The sequence below is a fragment of the Chanodichthys erythropterus genome, chromosome 7, assembly GCF_024489055.1.
Source record: "Chanodichthys erythropterus isolate Z2021 chromosome 7, ASM2448905v1, whole genome shotgun sequence".
In the NCBI taxonomy this organism is placed as follows: Eukaryota; Metazoa; Chordata; class Actinopteri; order Cypriniformes; family Xenocyprididae; genus Chanodichthys; species Chanodichthys erythropterus.
Window position 1 is genome coordinate 3,919,060 of NC_090227.1, and position 15,371 is coordinate 3,934,430.

Genomic DNA, 15,371 nt, shown 5'->3' on the forward strand with positions numbered 1-15,371 from the left:
TGATATAACAGCGCTGCGTTACCCCACATCCGCTTGACTGGAAGAAGCGGAAGCGGCCACTGCGGCATAATAAAATTTCCGCTGCTCTCGAGATGTGTGTTGCGCTCGTCTCTCATTAGCAATCGCTCCAGCGGCCTCGTTTCTGCTCGCACAGCACTTGGCCCTGCTCTGCTTCAGACTACAGTAACGTTAATAATATCATCCATGAACATCCATGATCCATAATTTCTGCTTGAGCCCCATCCCGATTTTTTTCCACCGGCTGTAAATGTGAAGATAACACCTCCAGTGGTTCCGCTCAGTCTTGGCATCATCAAGCTACGCCTTTGTTTTGAATAAGCAACTTCTAGCCGCGAAAATGTACATATTGTGCCTTTAACTCATTGGGTAGCAATCACGTCTGCTGAATCTTTAATATGAATCATATAGACCTTGGGTAAGCAAAACAATGAGTAAACATAGTCTAGACTACATAACAAAAGATGAAGTTTGACAGATTTTGGCTGTTGTTAGAATTTGTCAACTACACAATATTCGAGTGTAATATGGCTTTGCAGATGGGACAGAGTAATGCTCTGTTTCAGAGTGATTTCTCCTGCTGACACCGGATCATCAGAGCCCCATATTGTTTTACAATCTATTTAGCCGTATGCAGTCAGTGCTGCAAGAGAGATGAACCATGCCGTCGCCCGAGCTCAACAATTAACCACCCTCATCAATGACCACCTGCTCACTCTAATAAGCTTTCTTTGGCCGATAAACATTCCACCACCCCAGAATTCACTGCAGACAGTGGATGAGAAGAGGGATGATGGGACAGGAATGTGGGGATGAAAGAGGAGGCATTACATCCCGGATGTGTAAATGATGCAGGCGACTCAAATAACTCCGGCTGACAAACGCTCCTCGGTTGAAGATGCAAGCGCGGTTCTCGATTCTCAAGACACGAATACTTTCTCACATGCTACAGGGAAACATTTACTGTTCATCTCATCTGCTGGAGTTCCAGCAGAACTATGAATCACCCTGACACGCACAAACACTAATTCATTCACATTTGCGCACACACTTTACTGGGCTTGCTCTCTGATGAAAACACTCTGTTTGATTGAAACCTGTAAAATACTGTAGTAAAGGAAGTCATAAAAGACGGGAAACACTGCTAACACGGTTTTGTAGGTTCGGGTGAGTCGGGAACTGGAGAGTTACTCATACCATAATCCTGCTTCATCAGCATTGTGTCCTTGAGCAATGCACACAACACAATACACAAGAAAACTAACAAAGTAACAAAATATGACAAGTAAAGTCGTGATGTAGCAAGTAGTGGCAGATCGTTTCTTCTGTATTGTGACGTACATCTGAGTGAAATGGATTTAAAAAGAAAGTAATATAGGGCGGGGATTGGATTAAATTGGATGGAGGCAGATCTGAATGTGAACTTGTGGTCAATTGTAGGAAAGGGGCGGGGTTTAAGTGGACTAAATGATTGGAGAAGTCCAGCATAAGTAATTTTCACTGGAAGATTTTGATTAAAAATTAAAGGTTAAAAAAAAGCATGGATGAATCATTCACTATCATTTTTCATTTATAACATTTTCTTTTATAGATCAAATCTTTTGGTGTTATGTGGCAAAAGTAAATGTTAATATTTATAGACTTATAATTAAAAAGATGATAATACTGAATTTAATACAAGAAGTCAGTCTGTTACAATTGCCCAGTTCTGTCTTAGTGGACATAGTGTACAACATTATAATTATGTAAAGTAAAATCAAGGAATAAAGTTAAATAATTCAGTCATACAGTTTTATTATTATTATTATTATTATTGTGTTAAGATAAAATACTACTATAGTGTCTAAATTTACAATTTAGTTATTTTAAAAGCATCAAAAGATGAATATTATATTATATTATATTATATTATATTATATTATATTATATTATATTATATTATATTATATTATATTATATTATATTATATTATATTATATTATATTATATTATATTATATTATATACTGGCTGTGTGACTAAATAAATGTACAATGCACAATTAGCCTTTCGCCGAGCCCCGCCCCCCTTAGTTACTGTTGCTTTGTCCGACAAGCCGTGGCGCTGTCACTCCACACGCAGTGAAAAATACATCGCGGAACAAAGAGGAAACTGAACACACATCGACAGACAAGACAGAGTAGGTTACTTATGATATTAAACAAAGTCCCAGCTTTCAAACCGTGTAGTTATTAAAGAAATTCAAACAATAAAAACCGTTTTGTTGCTCTTTAATGTGTCGTGACCATGGTCGTGACAGATTGCTGTAGATCCTCAGCTCAACCGCTCGTAAAAAACGATCATCTCTTCCTATTAGTCCATGAACATGAGAATGAATGTTGTTTCAAACACAGAAAGACGTCAATATACACCATTTTTCAAGTTTTACTCCACCGAGGTTAATCTTTTAACTACTGGCTGCTTTGACGGACAAAATGGCGGATGCGGCGTTCTGATTGGTTAGATCGCTTGTCAATCAAACTCCCGGCGAAAGGTCAATTGCCAAGATACCTAATTACCTGATAGATTGTAGTTATACCTCAGCTTATATATGTTAAGGTACATAATTTTTTTTTTTTTTCCTATTTTCAGATCTGAAGAACCCAGAGATCGTGACCTTGAGGAACTTGACGCAGGACAGCTCCGGGGTCTACAAATGCACGGCCAGCAACGATGTAGGAGAGGAGAACTGTATCATCGAGGTCACAATGCAATGTGAGTTCTGCTCTGAGGTCAGCCTGTGCTCTGGGTGTAATTAGTGTGGATGTTATGATACTCTGATCTCGGATCAGTCGGTGGTGGCGCTTTTAGCTTGGAGCTAGAGCCTCAGTGTGATGGATGCAGGCTGTAACTGCACAGTGCACAGAGCTTGTATTTGTGTATTATGGGTATCATGGGTATGACACTATTGTTTCCATTGTTTTGATTCATGCAGTTTAAATATTGAGGAGTTTTATTTAGTTAGTTAGGGTTACTATATTAAAAATACAATACCATTTTCCTGCTTTGTTGTCTTGAAAAAAAACTTTATGCATTTTTACATTTTTAAAACACATTATTTGGTATGATTGATAAGCTGTTTTACTCATGGAGACAAAAAAAAAAAATCCCCACAAGATCAAAATTATTGGTATTGCCATCATTGTGGGGACATTTGGTCCCCATAACATAGGGAATACCAGGACCACACACACACACACACAGGTTTGTTTTTGTGAATTGTGGCAACATTCCATAGGCGTAATGGTTTTTATACTGTACAAACCGTATTTTCTATCGCCCTACACTACCCCTACCCCTAAACCTACCCATCACAGGAAACTGTGCACATTTTTACTTTCTCACCAAAACTCATTCTGTATGATTTATAAGCCTTTTGAAAAATGGGGACATAGGGTAATGTCCTCATAAGTCACCCTCTCCTTGTAATACCTATGTCATACCCATTATACAATTTGTGTCCTGATATGTCACAAAAACATGCACATACACACATACACACACACACACATTTGTTTCAATGTATTAGGTTAATGATATTTTCTGCCTAACCCGTCCCCTACTCCTAAACCTACCCATCACAAAAACATGTGCAAAACACTAAATTTTAACTAAAATGCATGGTTTGGCCAATTTAAAAGCCTTTTAACGAATGAGGACCAGTGAAATGCTCTCACTAGTTGGTTGTCATAATATTTCACTATATAAGTGAGGACATTTGGCCTTCACAAGTATAGGCAAACCTGTAAACACACACACACACACACACATGTTTGTTTTTGTGAATTGTGGGGACTTTCCATAGACTTCAATGCATTTTACACTGAACAAACTGTACATTCTATCCCCCTACCCTGCCCCTACCCCTAAACCTAACCCTCACAGGAAACTGTGCAAACTTTTACTTTTTCACAAAAACTCATTCTATATGATTTATAAACCCATTTACATTGTGGGGACCGCTGGCTGGTCCCCACGATGTAGGTGAACTCAGGTTTATATTACATCATGGGGACATTTGGTCCCCACAATGTAATATAAACAAAAGCACACACACACACACACACACACACACACACACACACACACACACACACACACACACACACATGTTTGTTTTTGTGAATTGTGGGGACTTTCCATAGACTTCAATGCATTTTACACTGAACAAACTGTACATTCTATCCCCCTACCCTGCCCCTACCCCTAAACCTAACCCTCACAGGAAACTGTGCAAACTTTTACTTTTTCACAAAAACTCATTCTATATGATTTATAAACCCATTTACATTGTGGGGACCGCTGGCTGGTCCCCACGATGTAGGTGAACTCAGGTTTATATTACATCATGGGGACATTTGGTCCCCACAATGTAATATAAACAAAAGCACACACACACACACACACACACAGATCTCTTTTACTGAGCACTGGGAGCTACAGAACGCCAGAATGTGGCCATTTGTCTTTGGTCTTGCTCAAATAGCCATCCTTCAGTGTTTGTGTGTAATGGTTTTAGAAGAGGCAGAAGAATTTAATGCTCACCAGAGGAGAAGATGGAGAGAGTTATATAAACTCTTGACAACTGTCCTGCATTTAGGCCTTGTGCTAGTCTTTCACAACACAGGAAATAAAATGTGAAAGAGGCATTTCACAGTTGTGTCTGGCAAAGTTTAATTTGGGTCTCGCAAGACATCTCATGAGAACACTAATGAAGTGTAACTACCATATGGGCTCCCCTGCTAATATAATTTTTAAACAATGAACAAATCAAAAGCTCTTTGTCAAACAAAAATTCATGGCTCTTAAAGGTGCACTTAGTAATTTTTTATTTATGTTGTGCTGGCCAATATGCCAGTCATCTTAGAAGTAAATACTGTCACCCAGTGGCATGAATGTAGAATCACACAAAAGAGGAAGTTGTCAGGTACCATTGGCATTGTAGCAATCAGTTGTTAGGCATGATTCATTTATTAACTGAGCGAAATTACCAATTATAGGAGTGTTGCTGAGATAAAGTAAGTAATATTTGGCTGGTCAGTGTCACAACGGTGGTTGCAGCAGAATCTATGTGCATCAGTCTTTTATTTACCAAAAATTCAAAAATAACACAAATACCCAGATATGAAAATAAATAAATAAAAAACAGGTATGGAACAACCAATAAATGTATACAATAATGGACAACTGAGAACACAAATTGAGGGCTATAAATATAACAAGACACAGGTGAGACACATGAGGGCAAATTAAAAACCAGAAGAGCATGAACAAAGAAAACACAGGAAACTGAGCTGAGAACAGTACTAAAACTAACTCAAAGGCTGTGTCCGAAATCACCCCTTGTACTCATTCCTTAATCCCTGCATTAGTCCACTAATACAGTTCATTTGAAGGATTGAATGAAAACAAATAGGCAAATTCAGACACTGAGTGCACCAGAAGGCCTGCCGCTTTTTGTGCTTGCTGTTTAATAATTATTTGAAACTTGCTCCAGTAGTAAGACTCTATGGGCCCTATCATACGCCAAGTGTTTTTTTGGTAGTTTCAGCCTCATGCCCATTGGCGCGCCCATGGGAGTGCTGGTCTGAAAACAAGGTGTGTTCAGGTGCATTGTTGGCGTGTTGAAAACGAAAATTGAATTTAGACCAGTTTTTTGTTGCTTAATGTTTTCAGTTTTCAGTATGTTTTTTTTTTTTTTTCTTTTGTTATTTTAAGGGGGTGTTAGTAATACGCAGGTGCATAAAGCGCCTACACTCTGCTTGTTACACACACAGGGACGCGCAGCAGCACACAAACATTTTTAAATATTAAAAATAAAAGGATTCCTCTCTGAGGAGTGTAAGCGTTCAGTTTTTCCACTTGCAAATTACCCCATGTAAACAGCGAATCCGCGATGGTGCAAGCGCAACAGGCTTTTAAATGGAATGGGAGATGAAACTGATTGGTTTATTGCATGTTACGCCCAAAACACACCCATGACTCATTAAGAGAATAGGTACAACCCTTTTGGACCATGCACCTGGCGTGCCGACCATTTTTTAAGCTAGCAGTGGATTCAGACACGCCCTAAGTGCATCCGCTTCAGACCATGCGCTTAGATAATTAAAACAGGGCCCTATTACTCTATTATGGAAACTATGTATAAACCTTAATTAAAAAAATTGTTAATGAATTAAAAATTATGCTGTACCCACAGTGGTTTGGAAAATTGATAGATAGATGATTCAGCTGTGGGCACCATCTTCTGGTCTAACGCGGGAAGTCATATGGCGCATAGCTCTCACAATGCATTATGGGTATTCTCTAGCCGATGAGCATACATCGGTTGTACACTCGTTATTGCAGTTCATTGTGGGATTGAATGAGTGTACGTCCAATATAGCTTCGGATACCACTACAAACCAGATGTGACTGTCATGTGATCTCAATTTGGCTGCCCCCATGAGGTGACTTGTTCTATGTAAAACAAAAAAATGGTAACACTTTACAATAAAGTCCCATTATTTTATGCATTAACCAACATTAACTAACAATGAGCCATACATTTCACTCTTAGCCCGGATTTTATAATTACTGAAAAATATAATTACAATATACTTAAAATATTTAAGTTTGATTGCATTACTTATAAAATATAAGTATTCTACTAATTTGTGGGTGTATTTAAATGTGTTAATAAATTTACACACTGGTTTGCGGCAGGTAATGACGCCATTTTGTCGTGGTGTGTGTGAATTCAAGGAGCTGTTGATGAGCAGTTGGAACATTTGTTTTGGCTGTTCCACAGACATTTTTTCTACAGACACTTTTTATAGTTTTTTCCCCCTGAGAGACAGTTTGTGAGCAGTGAAAATTGTTTCACCAAAGGAGAAAACCACCATTTTTAAGTTACCATCATCGAGGTCAGGGTTTGTTTTAGTTGACCCTTGACTTTTTAACATTAGTTTTTGTTTAGGCAGTTTTAACTGCATTAAAACCAACCAGACATGTTTTTACATAATAATTATTTGATCTGAATCACTGAACTCATTTAGAGCCCAATCTCTGAGTTAGATTTACATTATTGATTACAGCAGCACTGTGATTCTAGCAGAAGATCAACTTTTGCAATAAATTTTTTTAATTTATTAAAAAAAATTTAGGCACACACACAGACATCAAGAATCAGCATATGAATCTCAACAACGGTGACAAGCAACATATTCTGATAAACAGATCAACTCTGAACATTAGAAAACAAGCTACTAAAAAGTCACAGAAAAACAGCAAAATTTAAATAGTTAGAATAAAGAAAATTACTGAGACAATTCAGCTCATAATTTATTCATGCAGCAATGCATGATGGGAGGCATGGATGAATTCTGATTGGGGGCAAGTTAACTTGCTTAGTACATTGAACAAATATACTAGGTGTAATAACTACAAAGTAATTAATATTACAAAACATTTAAAGTTAAATGAACTCGAATTATTAAGTTAACATTACCTAATTTTTTTTTAGGGCAACCAGTTTCCTCAAATTTTTTTAAGTAAATTCAACTTATCCGGGCTAACAGTGTTGTTACAGTATTTATTAATCTTTGTTAACAATGAATCTTTGTTTTAATGCTAAATAAAAATACAACTGTTCACTGTTCAAGTTATCTCATGTTAACAGGTAAAACTTTTGATGTTATTAATGATGTAGTAAATATTGAAAGCTTAATAAATGCTTTAGATTATGTTTTCATTGTTGTTTAATGTTAACCAATGTTAACAAATGGATTATTGTAGTTTTTTTTTTAGTTATTAGACTTTTAATATGACTGGGGGTTTTAACTTGATTTTCTTGGCTAAATGCAATATTTGTTAGTACAGCATTGCATGTCAAACAGATGTTATTTGTTCCTTACTTTCAGATACATATTTTGAGAGCCAAGTTGGTGCACAAATGATTTATATCCATGTGCATTGGTGTAAGACAAACAATTACATTTGAATAAAATATAACATGGCTTGTAGACATTCAGTCATAGCTGAAATTAGGTTTAGAATAATGATTGCTCATTTTATGTTGTAGCAAATCATTTTACTATTGATGTACATGTTCAGGGCTGTACAGATGTTTTTTTGTTTGTTTGTTTTTTTTTCCCCAATATAAATATAAACTGAGACCCAATTCAAATGACTCTCTGCTTTGCATCATGGCTGTAAACACCCCTTTCCAGAGTAAAATCAATGTTACACATTTATGTATATGTAATGTAACATATTTGTATGTAAAAAGTTCATTTTTACTCAAATTATTTTGGTGATAGTATAATTTGTAATGATTTTTTTCATTTATTTAATTTAAATGAATGTGGCAAATGCGATGTGATGTAATGACGTGACAATTTGACAAAAATGTCCTTCTGTGTGTTTAGATGTGCGAGGCATGGGTGTTGTGGCTGGTGCTGTGGTTGGCGTGTCATTCGGAGTTCTGCTTCTCATTCTCATCATCTGGCTGGTCTTCCGCAAGAAGGAGAAGAAGAAATATGAGGAGGAGGAGACACCTAATGAGATCAGGTGAGATCTCAGTATTGATTGTGTTTTTACAGCTCCACTTTCACTCTTAATATTACCTAGAGCAGTAACTTTAACTAGGCTTTTGTGTATGTTCAGGATGGAACATATGCTTCATATTGTCTTCAGGACAATCTTCATAATACATCAGACAGCAGACATCAGGCCTATAGTGACAGAACTTTACTGTCTGTGCTCACATGAATAATGCAGCCACAAACCATGGCTATATCTCTGAATTATGCACACACAAACAAAAGTAAGCTCTACACTGGGAACGTTCTTATGCACACTGACTGTCATGATCTCTCACAATGTTCAGTTTTGGAGTATTATCCCAGTTTAGCAAGTTTTACTACTAACTTACTAGTTTTGTGATACTGGAGGTAACCTTAGTAATGAAGTTCACTGCAAATATTGATTGCTGATGTCTATATCCTGCCATGTTTGTCATGATAAAAAATCTATCCAGTTGATACCATACAACTGAATTTTCTTTTATCAGTTCCATTATAAATAAATAAATAAATAAAATATGATAGAATAAATATATCAATAGAGTAAATAGTTCTTGAAGTTTTTTTTTTTTGTTTGTTTATCAGCATTAAATATTTAAGTAAATGTTCAAAAATTGAAAATAAAATTCTAATATATTTAAATGTAAAACACAAATACTAATCCTGTATAAAGACTGGCATTTATTCATTCATTCATTCATTCATTCATTCATTCATTCATTCATTCATTCATTCATTCATTCATTTATTTATTTATTTATTTATTTATTTATTTATTTATTTATTTATTCTTATGTATGTATAATATTTTTAATTAGATTTGTATCATTATTTTAAATTTATTCATAATTATTTTATATTTATTTATAATTATTTTAAATGTATTTAAAATTGCACTTTCGGACAATGGCTGCTCCAGGTCCAGACTACAATGGTTTTATTTTATTTTAATTATATATGCACTACTGTTCAAAATTTTGGGATCAGAAAGATTTTTTAATGTTTTAAAAGAAGTATCTTCTGCTCACCAAGCCTGCATTTATTTGATTAAAAATATGAACAAAAACGGTAATATTGTGAAATATTATTTCCAATTTAAAACAGCTGTTTTATATGTCAATATACAGTAAAGTGTAATTTATTCCTGTGACCAAAGCTGAATTTTCAGCATCATTACTCCAGTCTTCAGTGTCACATGATCCTTCAGAAATCATTCTAATATGCTGATTTGCTGCTCAAGAAACATTTATGATTATTATCAATGTTGAAAACCGTTATTTACATTTTTATTTCATGATGCTTTGATGAATATAAAGTTCAAAAGAACAGCATTTGTCTGAAATCTAAATCTTTTGTAACATTAAACACTACCGTTCAAAAGTTTGGGGTCAATAAGAATTTAAATTTTATTTTTGGGGGATAGAAATAAAATTAATCAATACTTTTATTCATCAAGGATGAATTAAACTGATCAAAAGTGGCAATAAAGACAATTATAATGTTAGAAAATATTCTATTTTAAATAAATGCTGTTCTTTTGAACTTTCTATTCAGTGAAGAATTTTGAAAAAAAATTGTACACAACTGTTTTCAACATTGATAATAATAATAATGAATGTTTCTTGAGCATCAAATCATCATATTAGAATGATTTCTGAAGGATCATGTGACACTGAAGCCTGGAGTAATGATGCTGAAAATTCAGCTTTGATCACAGGAATAAATTACACTTTACTGTATATTGACATAGAAAACAGATGATTTGCATTGGAATAATATTTCACAATATTACTTTTTTTGTTTGTATTTTTAATAAAATATATATATATATATATATATATATATATATATATATATATTTTTTTTTTTTTTTTTTTACTATTGACCTCTCTAACCAATATCTTTATTTCCTTTACTTTTGTAGGGAGGATGCAGAAGCTCCAAAAGCCAAGCTGGTGAAGCCCAACTCCCTCTCCTCGTCCCGCTCTGGCAGCTCCCGCTCCGGTGCTTCCTCTACACAGTCCATGGTGCACAACAGCGTAGCCCGAGGTCAACGTCCACGGCCACCCGCTGTCGCCGCCCTCAAGGAGAACGGACAGCCCCACGGTTTCCCCCAGTCTCCCCCGGCCTACACACAGGTCGTGCCTAAAACCCCAGAACCCCCTGCCACCCCAAAATTCAGACCCCCCAACCCTCCGGTGGGCATGGCCATCCCGGCGGGAGTCATGGTCCCGGCTCAAAGCAAGGCCTTTCAGACAGTGTAGAGAGTAAAGGAAACGCAGCCTGATGCAGGCATCTGTACAAGACACCCACAGTGACTCTTCCGAAAGTTGCAACTACGATTGGAAAAAATACACACACACACACACACACACATACATAAAAAAAAAACTATAAAATAAAAACATAATTAAAGGATGTACGTCAAAATAAAATCAATCATATAAAATCTAAAAAGTTGAATGCATATTTACAAGGGAAAATACAAAATGCTTGCCCCCTTCTGATGTAATAAAAGAAAACAAGACAGGAACTAAAGAACAAGAATTTTTTATTCTCATTCTTTGGTTCTCTCTCCTTCTGATCTCATGGCACAGTCTGACCCTTTTTTAACATTATTTGCTTCTCTTTTTGAACTCTTAAAGGCTTTGTGGCCGGTGGGGTGGAAAGAGTTCCCCAAGTGCAGTTTATTTATTTATTGAATCAGAGAGGTTAAAGGGCCAAGAACAGGCTGGGTTGATGAAACACGATGGGGACTGGAAGGTCCAGCGACTGCCCCAAGGAAGAGAAACGAAGGAAGAACCTGTTGATAGCGAGGGGGCGGCTCTGGGAATACAAACTATCTGTATCTCATTTGCAAAGTTCCCATCCATTTTTTTCCAGAATGCAATGCAATCATTGACCATGACCCAGACATCAAAATCAAAGGCAATCTTATCAATACCTTAACAAACCACTAAGAAGAAGAAAACTTGAAGTGATTGGAAAAGATGACTCCTCGATGGACATTCCAGTGGATGACAGCATGTCATTGATGTAGCGGCATAGAGAGACTTTAATGGTTCAGAACACACTGTGGGGTGAATTCACTAAATGGTTGCGCTATACCTTAACGTGCTATATTTCACAAAAAACACCCACTGTCCAGTTTAACTGTATTTAAATAATGTCGTTGTCATTTGTGTTTTCGTGCAAACCTAAAAACGAAAGTAAATTAGACAGATTATTGTACCTTTTCACCAAAAATCAGCGCTATAATATTTGCCTGCCGCAAAGTTTTGCTATTACTGCCTACAGAAAGTAGACTGTAAAAGAAATGTATAGGAAATTTTCTTGCAAATGACTTCAAATGATGATTAAATGATGGTGAAGTGCATTTTATCCCAAAGTGTCATGTAGTCGAGCGCACTTTTCAGATGCATAGAGTTCCTGTATGTAAATTCCCAGTAAAGTATGCCAGATTACGGTAGTCTGCTGTATCCTTCACAACCTAGAACTCAGAACGACCTGCGTAAATGTAGCGTGCAGATTATTGCATGTGATTTGGATAATGAATTAGTGAATTAGATGTTAAAACAGTGTGGGTGCAACTGATTCTTGGTGAATTCCCCCTGTGTGTCAACTAAGTGAACGTGATTTCACCCAGTACAACATGTTCCTGGATCAAAATCCTTGTTGATCCAGAAACAACATTCCAATCAACCAATAAGATTTGAGGGATAGGTTTATAGTTATTGTTTAGGCTTACAACAAGGGTTAGGGGCTTCTACACCATTATTATCTCTAAAATCAGAGGGAAATGAAGTGAATAATGGCGCTTTTCCACTGCGTGGCACAACTCTCACAATTCATTTTATACAATGAATGTGTATAAATCAAAGATAGTTTGGGGTTTTATTTATATTTTTCCTTCTTTTTTTTAGAATACCCAGTGGTACTACGTAATAGCATATGAGGCACAAGTAACTTTTTACTATAATCTCACAGTACTGTGGACAAGTAAATGAAAGGGAATGCCATAATGCTCGCTTTACTTTCAGTTTTCTTTTCCAGTTCAGTGCCGCAGTGGTACTAAAGTATTGTTGCGCCGCTTCTACTGCCGTGGATCCGCACCTCGGCTACCAACGAGAGGAATATCTGAAGAGTTCAGATGCAAAAGCCTCTAAGTGCAATCTGAAATTTTCTCCTAAAATGAGCATTTTTATCAAGCTTGTATGTTTATGTTCAGTTATTTCACTTTAATGGCAATGAAAAGGTCCTATTTATTGCCACTAAAGTGAAATTACTGAACCTAAAAATACAAGCTTGATAAAAATGCTAATTTTAGAAGAAATGTCAGATGGCACTTAGAGGCTTTTGCATCTGAACTCTTCATCTGTATCTCGTCTACTGAGCACAATACAGCCGATGGTCGTTTAAAGCAAGTCGTTTAAAAACTAACTATCTAGCGGATTTGGTACAATTCTTTCTAACCAATCAGTGATCTGCAGTGTTTACACATCACATTTTAATATCGGTACGGAACTTGGAACCTCAACTGAGGTGGTACTATTTAAGCGAGCCACACCATGCAGTGGAAAAGTGCCATACACTATTGGTAGGGTTAGGTTTAGGGGTAGGGATAGGGTTAGGACTATGTTTTTGGATAAGAATGTTGTTCCTGGATCAACATCTTTTGTCTTGAAAATGATCCTGGGACAACATTCCAATCAACCAATCAGATTTGAGAGACAAGTTTACAGTTTATGTCAAATTTAGGCTTACAACCAGGGTTAGGTGCTTATACATCTGTGTTATTCACCTATCATTTCCTTCTGATTTTAGGGATAAGTTATGGGTAGGGTTAGGTTTAGGGGTAGAGATAGGGTTAGGACTAAATTCTTGGACAGGAATGTTGTTCCAGGATCAACAAAATGTGTTGATCCAGGAACACGTCTTACTTGGCAAAATCACGGTGACCGCATTGTTACACACTGATATGAATTTTTGCATCTGTGTATATACATGGAGAGTACGTACTTGACAGAAAGTCTGCAGTCTGGTTTCAGATGTCATCCTTACCGCTTCATGGACAATTTCAGTTTGTATTACATACCGACCGCGGTATATTAGTTACAGCTGTTTTTCCAATGATACTGAAACCAAAATCTGTCACGAATACAATGAATGTGTATAAATCAGAGATAGTTTGGGGTTTTATTTATATTTTTCCTTCTTTTTTTTAGAATACCCAGTGGTACTACGTAATAGCATATGAGGCACAAGTAACTTTTTACTATAATCTCACAGTACTGTGGACAAGTAAATGAAAGGGAATGCCATAACAGGGAGTTATGTACAGAGTGTGTGTGAAATTCGTGTGTGTGATGGTGTGTGTGCGCGTTTGCGGTACTTTCCTTCAAGTTCGTGTATGCACCACGGTACCGTCCGAGGACTCTCCTAGGACCCTCTAACAACAGGCTGTCTCAAGATGGCTGCCTTTTTGTGCCAGCTGCCCGCGGCTTCCTCCGCCAAGCGCTGTCAAACCCCTCTCCATTAGCGGTGTCTCTAAGCCCCTGGGAAGACCTTGCTTGGTGCATTTGTGAAATTTGAAATGGACAAGTTGCCTGTTTTGTGTGCCTTCACAGTGAATTCTTCCCCTGAGATTGCTTTTGTCCTTTGCAATGTACCAGACAAAAAACAGGAAGCCATGTGTAAAATGGCTCCTGTCAGTGGAGGGAGAGCATTCTGGCACAAAGAGGCAGTCCAAACGCAGCCACACAAATAATGTACACTCTGTAGTCATGATGCTGTTTTATATTGTACATACAGATAAATATACGCACACAATATTCTTTAAGTTATCGGTTGAAGAATGGGGTTATAGGCCATGATAAAGATGTAGATGAGGTGTTATGCATTTTCAGAGAGTAATAATTGGTCATTGTAGCCCCTGACCTGTTAAGCTCCCTTTAATAAGTAAAATCATTTCCTTCTTAAAGGCTACTTGTATATCTGCCATTGATGGACTTTAAGAATATATCTAAGAGAGGTAAAGCCATAAGACGTGAGCGAGCATACAGCGCAATTTGTCAATGTTCTCGGGCCACTTTCATCTTCACAATTGTATATGCCAAGCAGAATAACCTTGTTCGTCATTCTTATTGGGTTGCACTTGTATTCGAGTCTGTAATGTAGCCGAGTGCTGCCTATGCCAATTCACCGCCTTCCTGTTACCTTCCCCAACAATTGTGTTTGATACACACCGAAACACTTCTTCCCAAGTGTACACAGTCTAACACGACCTCATAAATAGAGACACACTCGAGACGTGCTCTCTAGAGCTACATTCTCCACAAGGCGGTGTAGGCGGTGTCGCTGGGTGAACTGTTGTCAGTAAGTGTGATGGATGGGCTGTCATGCAGTGTGGGGAGTGAATGATGGGAATTGTAAGGAGAACACATGCAGAGTTATGTGGGTCCAAACCCTAAAGAGGTTCTCAACTATCCTTACTTTCAAACAAAGACCAGACCCATCCAATTGGGCAACCTGGTCTCATGACGAAAACGTATCTGTGGGCACGTTTTCGCGAGTCGCAAAATACGTACCAATGAGTACATATCGCTGCAGTTTGGCTCTGAAATGTCCACTGAGCGGCGCTAAAAGCGTGTTCTTTTTTTTTTTTTTTTTTTGCCGGAGCAGATAATAGGGTGAATGCGGTACGTTTTTATGACATTGCTTTTTAGACGAATCGCCGCGGTTCTCGATTTGA

At 37.1% G+C, this 15,371-nt stretch overlaps 1 protein-coding gene across 2 annotated transcripts in view; it reads left to right on the forward strand.

Annotated features, from left to right (window-relative positions):
• Nucleotides 1-12,802, forward strand: part of clmpb (CXADR like membrane protein b) — a 103,543-nt gene extending 90,741 nt beyond the window's left edge. For both annotated transcript variants that reach the window (XM_067388931.1, XM_067388932.1), the window contains exons 5-7: nucleotides 2,649-2,771; nucleotides 8,465-8,606; nucleotides 10,545-12,802. In XM_067388931.1, the coding sequence (XP_067245032.1) occupies nucleotides 2,649-2,771; nucleotides 8,465-8,606; nucleotides 10,545-10,884 (605 nt within the window). In that variant the 3' untranslated portion in view covers nucleotides 10,885-12,802. The remainder of the gene's footprint in view (nucleotides 1-2,648; nucleotides 2,772-8,464; nucleotides 8,607-10,544) is intronic.
• Nucleotides 12,803-15,371: the final 2,569 nt, after the last annotated feature.